The 13,471-nt window shown below is 36.0% G+C and overlaps 1 protein-coding gene across 1 annotated transcript in view; it reads left to right on the top strand.

The window, feature by feature from the left end:
• Positions 1–2,029: 2,029 nt before the first annotated feature.
• The window catches only part of LOC137956423 (histone-lysine N-methyltransferase ASHH3-like), a 71,041-nt gene continuing 59,599 nt past the window's right edge, over positions 2,030–13,471 (top strand). The window contains exons 1-7 of the mRNA XM_068803911.1: positions 2,030–2,149; positions 2,870–2,966; positions 3,689–3,824; positions 4,389–4,500; positions 4,730–4,829; positions 9,154–9,288; positions 9,381–9,473. Coding sequence (XP_068660012.1) covers positions 2,949–2,966; positions 3,689–3,824; positions 4,389–4,500; positions 4,730–4,829; positions 9,154–9,288; positions 9,381–9,473 — 594 coding nt within the window. The 5' untranslated portion in view covers positions 2,030–2,149; positions 2,870–2,948. The remainder of the gene's footprint in view (positions 2,150–2,869; positions 2,967–3,688; positions 3,825–4,388; positions 4,501–4,729; positions 4,830–9,153; positions 9,289–9,380; positions 9,474–13,471) is intronic.

The raw sequence follows: 13,471 nt of genomic DNA, 5'->3' as shown, positions 1-13,471 counted from the left end.
TAATCCATATTTTTATTTATAAAATAATTATTTTTATTTATTCAATATATTCATTTTATAATTATTGTATTAAATTAGTGATTTAATAGTCATAATTAAAATATTGTTAAAATAAATATTTGATAAATTGTTTTGTTTAATTATCCTATTGCTATAATTAATTAAACCAATGGTTTTAAATTTTGTGAAAATATATTATTAATAAATAATACAAAAAAATATATATTACGTTATTGATAAAATAATTTATTTATTTATTATATATATATTTATTACTATATTAAATTAGTGGTTTTTAATGTTAACATATATCTTATGTAATTACAAAATTTTTAAAATTTTTATTACATTCACTTATGTTATTTTTTACTTTTTTTATAACTTATTTTAATCACACCTAATTATTATATTCATTTTTAATAAACTGTAATCCTTAAGTAATATAATATAGTCTTTTATTAGTTTATTAATATATTTTAATACTACATATTAAATCACTTATAAGTGTAGTAACCATGCTTATTTTGGTTAATTATCTGTTTAGGCATATGTTCTATTTAAGTATATTACAAAAAATTACTCATTCTCTTGTTTATATCATATTTTTCATTTTGCGCACTAACACTAGAATTTGTTTTCCAGTGCACTTGAACTCGTCTATACTAACACCAAGGATGAGTTGAAGTTGAATCAATTCATTAAAGATGAATTGAAATCGTCACTTCATTTCAAATTCATTATAGACTAACTTCCCTATATAACAACTCCTATATTGGATTCTTCTTTAAATATCTCATTATCCTTTCAAGTGCATGTCAATGAGAAAATTGAGTTTGATGCACAAATTGACTAATAACACTTAGAACGAATGAAATATTTGGAGTAGACTATTAAGTAATTCAACTTACAAACCGGTCTCTGAAATTTTCCATCATCAACTTCATTTCCAGTAATGCACACAATTTTATGTTCAAGTCCATGGTAGTATAAGGGGTCAACGGCCAAATACTCGTCTCTTTAAATAAGTCTAACAATTCAATTCCAACGTTATTATAAATAAGTCTAACCAAGTACGCGAGTGAGAGATTTTTTTTTTTTTCTCTGAGACCCTCATTTGACAGAGCCCTCCTAACATCCCCAACCCGAACCCGATTGTAATTGAGGGAGGGAAAGTGAATACAGAGGGGTCGAGCTTTGAATTCACTTTCCCTCCCATTATGCTTAAAATGGGGAAAAATTAAATATAATTGTATTTTACTTTCCCCCTACACTTACGTTGGATAGTAACGACTTTTGACTTCTTTTACATAACGTAAGTAAAATAAAGAAGGCACTAGGGCTTAAGTGATTCGATAGGATCCCCTCCCCACCTGGCGGTGGTTGACCTAAATGTAACCTGACATAGCGACCTTTTGGGGTCAGAGTAGGATCTCGTTTTATAACACTTAATGACAGAAGTATATTCTTGGAGATATTACAACTTTAATTCATAGATTCATGTCTCTTTTGTTTTAGAGTCAATGCTAAACTCATTATTAACAAGGCAAAGATGAATCTGTCAATTTAGATAATTTTCTTATGGCATTTTAATCCTTGGTGGAAAAAATCGTCCAACTTAGGGTTCAATTAAGTTGTAATCCGTCCCAGGATCCAGATGTCGTTCCAGAAAATGAGCGTAAAGTCGGGTAGTCGTGTGATGGCAGCGTACGGCATACTCTAGATCTGTCCCATTCAAACCCTGCAGCCTCCACACGATCTGGGCGCGCTCTGCAGCAGTTCAGCCTTTACTTGAAGTCGGGACTCGTCAAGTCTGGTGTGCGACCATGACCAGTGCCGTGGTTCGCTTCCCACTTGCTTCTTGAACTTGAAAACCAAAACCCGATCTGGGCGCGCTCTGCAGCAGTTCAGCCTTTACTTGAAGTCGGGACTCGTCAAGTCTGGTGTGCGACCATGACCAGTGCCGTGGTTCGCTTCCCACTTGCTTCTTGAACTTGAAAACCAAAACCCGCTTATCATCCCTCCCTTTCCTTTCTGTGTCTATTACCTTCACTTCACTTCCGGACTGGTCAAGCAAGAACTCCTAACTCCTCTAAGGCCTTCCACCGACGAAGAACGGACAGGTTCAAGATCTTGGACCTGGAGGTGCAGAGTATGTCCCTTCGGCTTGCGTGATACTTTTCCTTTTCTAAATTCTCTCTGTAATTTGTCGAGTTTCTGCCTTTGGTTTGAATACATATCTCTTTTCTTGTCCCATTTTCTTCAATATATTTTATGTCTTATGTTTTCTTGATTGGTGTATCACTAGAAGCTTTGTGTTCGACTCTTGGACTTGCTTTTGTTGTTTGCAACGATTTGGAATTTTTCCCGTGATTAACTTAAACTCCCCATTTCTTTGTAATTTATAAGGAAAGTTTTTGTTTTGGAATTAGTTGCAATTGACATTTATGAGCGAACTGGGTCATGGGGAAGAAAAGTGGGTAACTTTATTTCTTACTCATACGGTTGATTTGATCTGAGACTAAATAAAGTTTAATGTTGATCTTTTCACCTATATATTTTGAAACAGTAGCGATGCAAGAAGCTTCCTAAACAATAAAAATATGATGGTATTTCTATAACTGAGTTATGGAGCTGAACATTGCTGATTTTTCGGGTGCTTTTTTTTAACCCTATTTTTGTAAGACTCTTTGTTCTTTGTCTGTCATTAAACATTGCTCTGCTAAATTTTTTAAATTATAGAAGTATGCTGTCGTCTAGCTCTGTATCAGTTGCTATATCTATGCCCGGCTTATACTGATTTTGTATTTCAACTGTTACGTAAACTGGGAGTCAAAAGTGTAAATATGGTGCTAAACTCTTTCATCTTCAGATTATATTACCAGGTGCTATGGTTTGATGCTCTCGTGTCCTTATTATCTTGTGTAGGTGGCTTTATTAGGTCAAAAGGCATGCCGGCCATGAAAAAGGTAGGATGTATGGTATCTCTTCTTCTTTACTACCTGTAGGAAATGAGAAGAAGCAAAAGTTTCACTTAGTCTTGCAGTCTGTATGCATATGCCAGGCAGTTTATGGCTTTTTTTTTTTCTCTCTTCATCAATACCCTTGCCATAGTTACTATTTACAGGTGACCTGGAAACTGTAAATAGACAGTAGTTACCTCTTTAATGTCTGGTTAATTACTTCAGTAGGTTTTCACTAGTTCTATATTCAAACCTGTTTGTGCTTCTCTCTGATTTAAAAAAAAAAAAGAAGAAAAAACTAATCGTGTTTTCTGACATCTAAAATCAAGATTACCTGGTTACAAAATGGTAATTGTATGATTGAGATGCAGAGACTACTGGCAGCATGCGATGAACAATATAAAACACTTCTTTGTCAACTAGTTGAAGTCCTCAAGCAGTTTCTATTGGTATAATCACTTACCACTGGCAAAATCATAGCTGATAATTAGTTTGAGGGCTGCCAAATGTTACTTCATGGTACTGATACCTTGTCGTGTGATATGTGAAGACTCAGTTGATGTAGGCAATCTTATTTCACTGGTATATTGATTTCAGTTATTTGCTGTCCGAAATGATTTTTTCTTGTTAATTTTGTCTCTACTGAGAGTAAATTTTTGGAAGTTCTTTTATTCTGATTCCATGTTCTCTTGGGGTTCCTGGATTATTCCTATTGCATTGTACATCAGAATCGTGAGCAAAGCAGCCCTGAAGATATGTTCGAAAAGCCATTGCAAGAGCTTGATCCTGCAAATCCTATTGAATTTCAACTTCCAGACTGGTTGAAGAGAAAGAAGCCGCTGAATTATACTACTATAAGGCGAAGTATCCTGCCAAAGGGAACTGTGAGATTCCTATAATTTATGAGATTACTCTATTTTGTTTACAGTGATCTCAATTATCCACACCATTCTTGCTGGATATCTGGTCTGTGATTCAACTGTTTCTTGTTATTACAATTGAGATGTTTATATTTTCTGATACACTTAAGATAAAAAAAATTAGAAAATATTAATGTAACAAATGATTGGAGATTTTGACTTCTTCTTTTTTTTTTTTTTTTGGTAGTATACTTTTAAAATCCTTGTTTGTGATGAGTGTAGAATTGATATGGTGAAGCAGCTTTGTGGTTAAGAGTAAACACGTTGGAATGAACAATTAGAAAAGAAGAGGCAAGAAAATGTTAATTGTCTATAACATATTTTCTGTCAACAATTTTGTTATTGCATGATTTTTTTAATGTAATTTTGATTGTCTTAGGAAATAAAACAGAAAGGCTTGTGGTAATTTCCCTGAGAAAAAGTGATTTTTGTTAGAGTTTCCTATTTATGAGAGTGGTTAGTCACTGCTCATGTCCATCGTATTTGTGGTGGTCTTGACTTTTCAAAGATGTATATCTCACTAAAAGGATAAAAAAGCGTACTGAGGATGATGGCATATTCTGCTTCTGTAGTCCTTTGTCCAGCTCTTCAAGTGTATGTGGGAGAGATTGCCAATGTGGGTAAGCAGCTGTTTTTAACCATGAATCTTCTCTTATGTATTACGAATCCTTCTTATTGGTTCTAAAGCTATCATTCAGATTAATAGCCTTTTGGATATAGGCTATATGCTGTTAGAATCAACTCATATGAAAAGATTTTTTTTTTTTAAAGTACAGACTACCTGGTTCCTTACTTTCTTTAGTATCCATCTATAGTTACATTTGTTTTAAGAGAAGGTGTCTTTTTCAGAATGCTATTGTCTAGCTGCTCAGCGAGTTGCAAATGTGGAAACTCCTGTCTCAACAAACCATTTCAAAATCGTCAAGTAAAGAAGATGAAATTAGTTAAGGTATAGTTTTCTATTAATTTATTTCAGTAGGTATAGTTTTCTTTGGATTGATTTTGTTATTTATTCTTCTTCTTGTTTTTTTAACTTATTTTTTCTGAATTGTGATTATTATTTATTACTCTTTTTTAAAGTGGTTTTATTACTTGATCATGAAGAATTTTTAGTGTTTATGGTTTTGTACCTCTGTTCTTTTTCTATAAGCAGTTCTTTGTAATTTAATTACCTACATAGTTTAAGTTCCAAAAACTATATTTTGAATGTGGGTTAGCTTATTCACAGGTTTTAGGAGTTTGAAATGGGATTTTGACTATATTCTGAATGTCACTGTTTCTAAGGTCATTATTGAAGATATGGGAGTCTTACATGATTCTCACAGAGCCAACATTAATATGGTGAAGTCTTACAAGTATTGAAAAAACAAGTACATGGGTATTTTAGCCATTTCATTTTACCTTTATTTAAATGTCTTGATGTAATCTTGTTATGTATGCCCAATTATGTCTATGGTCCAAGTTTCATGTAAAGAGGACACATAAAATGGGAGATATAAGGAGATTAGGGTTTTTCTTAAGTAAGGGCATATTTGTAATTGTACTCAAAGCATCATTATAAATAGAGGTTGGGGACGTGCACATCCCCCAACGCAGATCATTCTTGAGATTTCCTCTTCTCCACCTTCTCTCCCTTTCATGCTCTTTCTTCAACTCTCTCTCTCCTTAATTGTTTCATAGTATCCGAGCAGTAGATCGCATCTGGGAAGACCTTTCATCAAATTTTCATCCATATGAAGCAAACATCTACATAAAAGAAGGATCTTTATCCAGTTTCTCGGCTATTGGTTGGTAAAAATCCAATCTTTTCTCATTTTTTCTTTGCCATAACCTTAGGGTTACTTGTTCTACTATTCTAAGAACAGATTTTGATGTTTTAAATTGCCCAAAAGAGGGTTTCTTTGCTGATCTCGAGATGCGTACCAAACCCTAGGCCTATCTGTGCTAACATCATCTTCGGCACTTGCTGATGTCAGCCCTCTTGCTGCACTTTTTTGCATTGTTGTTCTGGAATTTTATTCTTGTACTGGATTTCTGGATTTTTTGACTTGAGAACATCATCTATTTGCCCTAATCCTAATTCTACGTGGTGGGGTCCACCTAGGTTGGTTGATTTGAAATCTTTGGAAGGTTTATTTGATCGGTTTGGTGTTTCTATATATCTGTTATGGCTGATTCTAGTGAGGTTTACACTCCGTCTAAAGAATCATATAATCCGGATAGGAAATATATTATGACAATCACCTCTGAAAAGTTGATAATTATCTTACTTGGTCCAAATCTATTAGAATGTACTTAAAGGGCAGGAAAAAGCTGAAATTTATTAGGGATGACCATCTTGTCCCTCAAGATGATGATTGAGAGGCTGAAGACAGTCAAGTAATGACTTGGATTGTCAACAACATGGAATCTACTATTAGATGTTAGGTGATGAATTTTGAAATTACCAAATCTATGTGGCTATCTCTGGAAGCTCTCTATGGCCAAGAGAGCAATCTTTCCAGGCTCTACGAGTTATATACAATTTTTTCTAGCTTGAAACGAGGTAATAGGATTGTGACAAAATATTATAGTTCTTTTTCTAAGTATTTAGCAGGAGATCATTGTCTTTCATCCGTTTACTATGAATGAACGGGAACTCAGGACACATCCAAGTCAACTCCTAGTGGCAAAATTTCTCAGTGTTTTGGGTGCCGATTTTGACAGCATAAAGGCGCAAAGTCCTAGCCTTTGATGAGGTACCTAACCTTTCTACTACCTTTAATAGGGTAATGAGAGCTGAAAAGACCATTGTGCCTAAAGCAAGAAGGATACTAAAGTGGGTGAAGCTATTGTCCTTAATACAACAGGTACACCATCTGGTTCTATTGAAACGTCCAGAGGATGCACAAGGACTGGCAGAAGTAGAGATAGCTCAGGTCGAGGGGATGGCAAATCTGAGCGCAAGTGTGTTCACTGTGAACGCACAAATCACTACTAGGATAGATGATGTATCAAGTTTGGGAAACCAATGTGGGCAAACTCTATTACACACGAGAGTACAACCTTAGGGTCTCAAACTGCAACATCAGTCCCATATGGTGCTCTAGATGAATTACACCAATTAATTTAACAACGACAACAAATTTCACATCGTATGACACATTTCTCCATTCCTTCTGCATCCTTGGCTCATACTACTCCTCCCACAGGTATGTCTACATTCTTAGTGTCCCATTCCCCTTCTTGGGTACTTGATTCTGGAGCTACAAAACACATGTCAGGTATGTATTCACTATTTTCTAACTTAAAAAAGTCTCTCCTCGTTAAGCATATTAACCTTGCTAATGGGTCAATTTCACCAGTATGGGCAGTGGGGAATGTTACCCCTGCTCATTTTCTTTCACCTCAATTTACATTGTTAGTTCCCAAATTTCCTTTGAATTTCCTATCTATCAGGTAGGTTGCTAAGTCCATGAATTGCTCTTTAACCTTTGATCCTACTAATTTTTTTTTAGGATCTCGTGATGAAGAAGATGATTGGTTTTGCTCGTGAGAGAGGGAGACTATACTATCTGCACAACGACAAACTAGATAGCACTTTGCATGCACAACACACAACTCACCTTTTCAGTGGCATCTTAGACTCGACCATCCATCACTTACAAAATTGATTCAAGTAGTTTCAGACTTTCCTTCTAGCATTACTTTTTAGGGCATGTCATGTCAACTGGGCAAGCACCACCAGAGTTCTTTTCCTGTTTATCACATAAGCACTTTATGGAAAGAAAGAAATAATCGGAAATTCAATAGAAAATCTCTTCCAAACAATATTTTGAGCAATAGAATTGTTGGGTAAGTTACCTCCTGGATCCTCATGCGGAAAGAATTTAAAAATCTCAAAGGAACAAACTTACGTAGAAACTGGCAACTTATAGCGGAAATGTCTTACCCTCCTCACCCCTGGCCATGAAAACTTGGTCTCCTACTCCGTTGGGCCATTTCAAATTAAATTTCGATGGAAGCGCCTTGGGCCTGCCGGATATGGAGGGTCATCCATGACTATAATGGAAACCTTCTCCTTTCATTTTTCGGGCTAATTGGCGAATCTGACTCAACAATTGCCGAGCTATCTGGTTTATATAATGGATTAAATCTTTTTCATCAACAAATGGTGGGCCCTCTCTGCGTTGAAGGTGATTCAAAAGTAGTTATCAACTGGTGCAAGAAGTCTTCTAAGCCTCCTTGGCGGCACTGGGATCTTTTTGAGGATATCTGTAATTTATTTTCCCATTTGCAATGTAGCTGGAATTATATTCTTAGATCTGCTAATCACTTAGTGGATTATCAGGCTAAATTAGGTGTTTGCTTCCAACATCTTGTTGTGGAGGAAGGCCTTGTATAGTAAGGTATGTATTTGTACTTTTTCTTCTAGTAATACATTCACACCTTTTTTCTCAAAAAAAAAAAAAAAAACTATATGAGCTTGTCTACTCAGATGTTTGGGGTCCTTGTTATGTGACTAGTTAGTTTGGTCATAGGTATTTTATTTTGTTTATTGATGATTTTAGTAGATGTACTTGGATTTATCTCATGCGAGAAAAATATGAAGCCTTTGATGTATTTCAGCTATTTTGTAATGAAATAAAAAATCAGTTTGTACTCTTTATTAATATCTTGCGTGCAGACAATGACCTTGAATTTATGAATCATAAATTTGACTCCTTTTGTCGGTCACAAGGAATTATTCATCAGACTTCTTGTGTGTTCACCCACAACAAAACGGAGTTGCTAAACACAAGAATCGTCACTTACTTGAGGTAGCTCTCATTATGTTAATTCATATGAATGTCCCTAAGTCATATCGGGGTGATGCTATCCTCCTTGCATGTTTTCTGACAAATAGAATGCTGTCTTTTGCTCTCGATGGTAAGATTCCTATTCAGATTGTATTACCCATTGCATCTCTCTTTGCTGTACTACCTTTTGTTTTTCGGTGTGTATGTTTTGCACATACTTTTAATCCATCCAGGGATAAATTGTCTCCTCGTTTTGTTAAATGTATATTTTTGGGATATTCTCTGACACAGAAAGGGTACAAATCTTATTGTCCATCTACGAAGAGAACAATTGTATCTGCAAATGTTACATTCTTCGAGGATGCTCCCTTTTTTGAATCTTCTAGATTTGAGTCAGTATCTCCTATACCCTTAGTACCTAGTCCTGTTATTCTTATTCCAGTTGATGAATGTATTCATACTTCATGTGACGCTTCTACTGAGATACCACTGCAGGTATATCAACGTCGACGACAATCATCTCGTCCCGCTCCAGACCCCCCACTCCCATCGGACTATGACTCTTCATCGTCTCTTGATCTTGAAGTGATCTCCACCTTCCTATTGCTCTTCAGAAAGGTGTTCGTAAAGGTATTCACAATGTCTCTTTTGATTTTTTATCGGATAATTATCCTAATTTTTCTTTGTCCATCTCTACTTGCACTATTCCTTCTTCAATGCAGGATGCTTTGTTGACTCCTCATTGGAAGAAAGCTATGGATATTGAGATGGAGGCACTAATTGATAGAGGGACTTGGGAGTTATGTGATTTACCTGTAGGTGCTGTCGTTGTTGGTTGTTATTGGGTGTGTACTGTTAAATATAATTCTGGTGGGTCTGTTGAATGATACATGGCTTGTTTTGTTGCTAAAGGATACCCTCTGATTTTTGGTGTGGATGTTTTTGAGATATTTTCTCCGGTTCCCACTTGTCTTTTGTCCACATACTGGTTTCTATTGCGGTCCATCAAAGCTGGTAGTTGCTTCAACTGGATATTAAAAAATGCTTCCTTGTATGTTGATCTTGAGGAAGGAAGTCTATATGGAGCAACCTCCAGGGTATGTTGCTCAAGGGGAGACACATAAGGTATGTCGACTCAAGAAAACTCTTTATGGCTTAAAACAGAGTCCACGTGCATGGTTTGAAAAATTTAGTGAAGTGGTTATGTCCATGGGATTTCTTAGAAGTCACTGATCACTTACTGTTTATTATGAAGAGATCATCTGAAATTATTATCTTATTGGTGTATGTAGATGATATCATCCTATTAGGGAGTGATAAATCAGGCATTAAAGAAGTTAAATCCCACTTGGCGAGTCAATTTTAGACTAAAGATCTGGGTTAGCTAAAATATTTTTTTGCAAGAAGCAAGGAGGGAACAACTCTGACTCAGGGGAAGTATGTCATTGATATGCTTCAAGAGTATGGACTTCTGGGGGTTAAATCAATAGATTCTTCATGATGATCGAAGTCCAGAATTGAAAGATAAAACAATGTATCGGAGACTAGTAGACAAACTCATTTATGCTACAGTTACTAGATTGGATATCTCATTTGTAGTTAGTGTCGTGAGTCAATTCATGGAGCTTCCACATAAGATTCATCTAGAGGTCACACAGAGAATCTTATGATATTTGAAAGGAGTACCAGGAAAAGCTCTCCTCTTTAGGCCTTATAATCACTTGAGGATTGAGGCTTTCTCTGATACTGATTATGCAGGTTCCAAGCTTGATAGAAAATCAACTACTAGCTACTATGTATTTTTGGGAGGAAACTTAATCAGTTGAAAAGTAAGACGCATGTTGTAGTTGCTCGATCCAGTACAAAAGCTGAATACAGAGCAATGGCCTACACCATTAGTAAGCTAATGTGGGTGAAATTTGTTATCCAGGAATTATTTTTCTATCTGAAGGATCTATGACTATGTATTGTGATAACTGGGCAGCAATCTTCATTGCGAGCAATCTAGGGTTTCATGAGAGAATGAAGCACATAGAGGTAGATTGTCATTTCATTTGGATGCAATGATGAAAAAAGAGGTGACCACCCATATGTTCGGTTTGGTGATCAACTCGGTAATGTCTTCACTAAAGCGCTAGGAAAGCGAGAATTACTGAATTTCTGTGGCAAGTTGGGACTTTTTGTCATATAAGCTCCAACTTGAGGGGGAGTGTTGAAAAAAAAAGTACAACGACATTTTAGTCATTTCACTTTATTTTTATTTATGTCTTGATATAATCTTGTTCTGTATGTTCAATTAGGTCTATGGTCCAAGTTTCATGTAAAGAGGTCATAGAATGGGAGATATAAGGAGATTCAGGTTTCACTTAAGGGCATATTTGTAATTGTACTCAAAACTTCATTATAAATAGAGGTTGGGGGATGTGTATGTCCCCCAATGCATATCATTCTTGATATTTCCTCTTCTCCACCTTCTCTCCTTCTCATTCTCTCTCTTCAACTCTTTCTCTTCTCAACATTTTCAAGTCTCTTGGGAAGAAAGTCAGGGTTTTAGTTAGAAGGCGTTTGAGTTATGTTATTTTATTTATTTTCAACTGTTTTATTGTGTTAGGACTATCTTTAAGTGTTAGTTTTTGGGTATAACTGAGACAAAGGTAGTTTAATTATAATCTGATTCTACTTGTTTTATCTATTATAAATAAAGACTCATAGTACTCAATTATAATTAAGTCAGTGAATTATTTTCTTTCTCTAGAAATGATGTGTTTCTCTTTCTTAATCTGGTTTTAGTGTAGTTTAACTTTTTATTTTTCCTTTCCTTGCTTGTTGTACTCAGTTATAACCAAGTCAATGAATTATCTTCCTTCTCTAGAAATTCAACATGGTATTTGAGTAGAGTCTATAAATTGACGTTGTGTCAATTTATAGAGACTGTTTTTCTCTTCTAATAAGGTTTTAGTGTAGTTTAAGCTTTTATATTTCCTTGCTCTAATTTATCTTTTTGCTTTTACCATAGTTTGTTTTTCTTTTTGCTTCCCTTCAACTCTCTCTAAGCTTCCCCACATCTTCTCTCCTAAACATCTTGGCCTTAGCTGGATGTTGGTATTTCTTCTCTTTTGTAACCATGGCAGCATCTTACTTGGCTGCGTGCTATCTACAAACCAAGTTTTATGTCTCTACTATCCTGTTCTTTTACTTTGAAGCCCAATTGTCCAAAGCCGTGTTGTTTTGGTCAAGAAGTCCATCATCTTTGTTAGAATTGAAGTCTGTAGATAGTCTTTGAATCTACAATCACCCCTTTAAGCAGATTCTCATTCTCAAACAATGACTACAACAATGACCATGGCACCATGATTCCCATTAGGCCGACATGACCGAAAGCTGCAAGATACTTACAGTAGTGGTTTTCTACCACTCCAAAGCCGCGTTGTTGAAGAAAGAAAAAGAGGAAGGAGAAGCAGAATCAAAATTTTCTTGACTATGAACCATCTCCGCAAAACACTCTTTAGAATGGTGCTCAGTTGTTGAATCTTATTTGAATTAGAATATGTATGGTTGTTTTCCACTGAAGAAGAAGGAAAAGTACACAAGGACAAAGACAAGACAAACTTTATGTATTGGTGAGATAAGGATTCAATTGAGACAAAGTTGGATAGTGGTTATCTAGCGAACTTACAGACACTTTTCAAAGAGCTATAGGGAAGTCCAAGTTACTTACCTCAAGATTAGCAGAAGAAGAGGATTTCGAATCCGATGAACGAGAGGGAGCTTGTGTTGAACGTTTGGAAGTATGTTTTCTATGCTACACCTGTAGTGGTTTCTCTGTAGGAACAATTGGTGTGTAGGTAGGACTATCTTGTATAAGAGTTGGTGCAATAACTCCTGTAGAAAAGGAGAAATATCTCTAACATCAATAGAAAAGAAGGGGACATTTTCAAAGAATGCCTCATCAACGAATACAAAGGTTTTCCTCATAGTAGGACAAAAACATTTGTATCAAAAAACATATTTTACAGTGCAGGGAGACAATTTATCTGTGCTTGAATCAAGTATGTGCAAAACATACACAACTAAACACTCGTGGAGTCATGACATATAGGGAATTTGATGAGATAAGTAGCTGCATGAGAATTTCCCCCCCAAGGACAGAAGAAGGCATTCCGTTGATAAGGTAGCATGCAGTCATAACTACATCACCCCAATACTATTTTGGGACATTCATATGAAGGAGCATAATACGAGTAACTTCCAACTAGTTGCGGTTTTAACATTCAACTACCCTATTCTGTTGAGGAGTGAACACACAAGAGGATTGATGAATATTGCCATGAGTTTGGCAAAACATATCAAACTTGGTGATTCATGTACTCTAAACCATTTTCAGTGCGAAGGACATGAAAAGATGCATTCCCTTTGCACAACAACTAGCGGGTCATTATTGAGATGTCTGTCCCCTCCCGCGGCCCTGCTATGCAAGAATGGAAACCCCACCCCCTAGCATCCTCAAGCTCAATTTTGATGGCAATACTCTTGGCAATCTTGAGCCAACTGGTTTTGGTGGCTTCACACTCATTTCTTACTTTGGATCGATGGGGATTTCAGACTCCCTCTTTTGAGATCATGGTCCTCCTCTAGGGCTTTATTATTTTTTGTGACCACTTGACTTGCCCCTATATTATTGAGGGCGACTTCAAGGTGGTGATCATTTGGTGTTTTTTCTCTTTTTCTGAGCCTCCTTGTTGTCTTGTTTATGGATTCATGATCCGAGAACATCCAACTCTTTAGCTGGTTCTCTTGCAAAGCAAGGAGCTTC

The sequence above is a fragment of the Aristolochia californica genome, unplaced genomic scaffold (genome assembly GCF_029961685.1).
Source record: "Aristolochia californica isolate CCGP_79_NKW_82.1479 unplaced genomic scaffold, dmAriCali1.0.hap1 SCAF_2, whole genome shotgun sequence".
Lineage (NCBI taxonomy): Eukaryota > Viridiplantae > Streptophyta > Magnoliopsida > Piperales > Aristolochiaceae > Aristolochia > Aristolochia californica.
The sequence above is the reverse complement of the archived record's forward strand: the minus strand, read 5'-3'. Positions and strand labels throughout refer to the sequence as shown.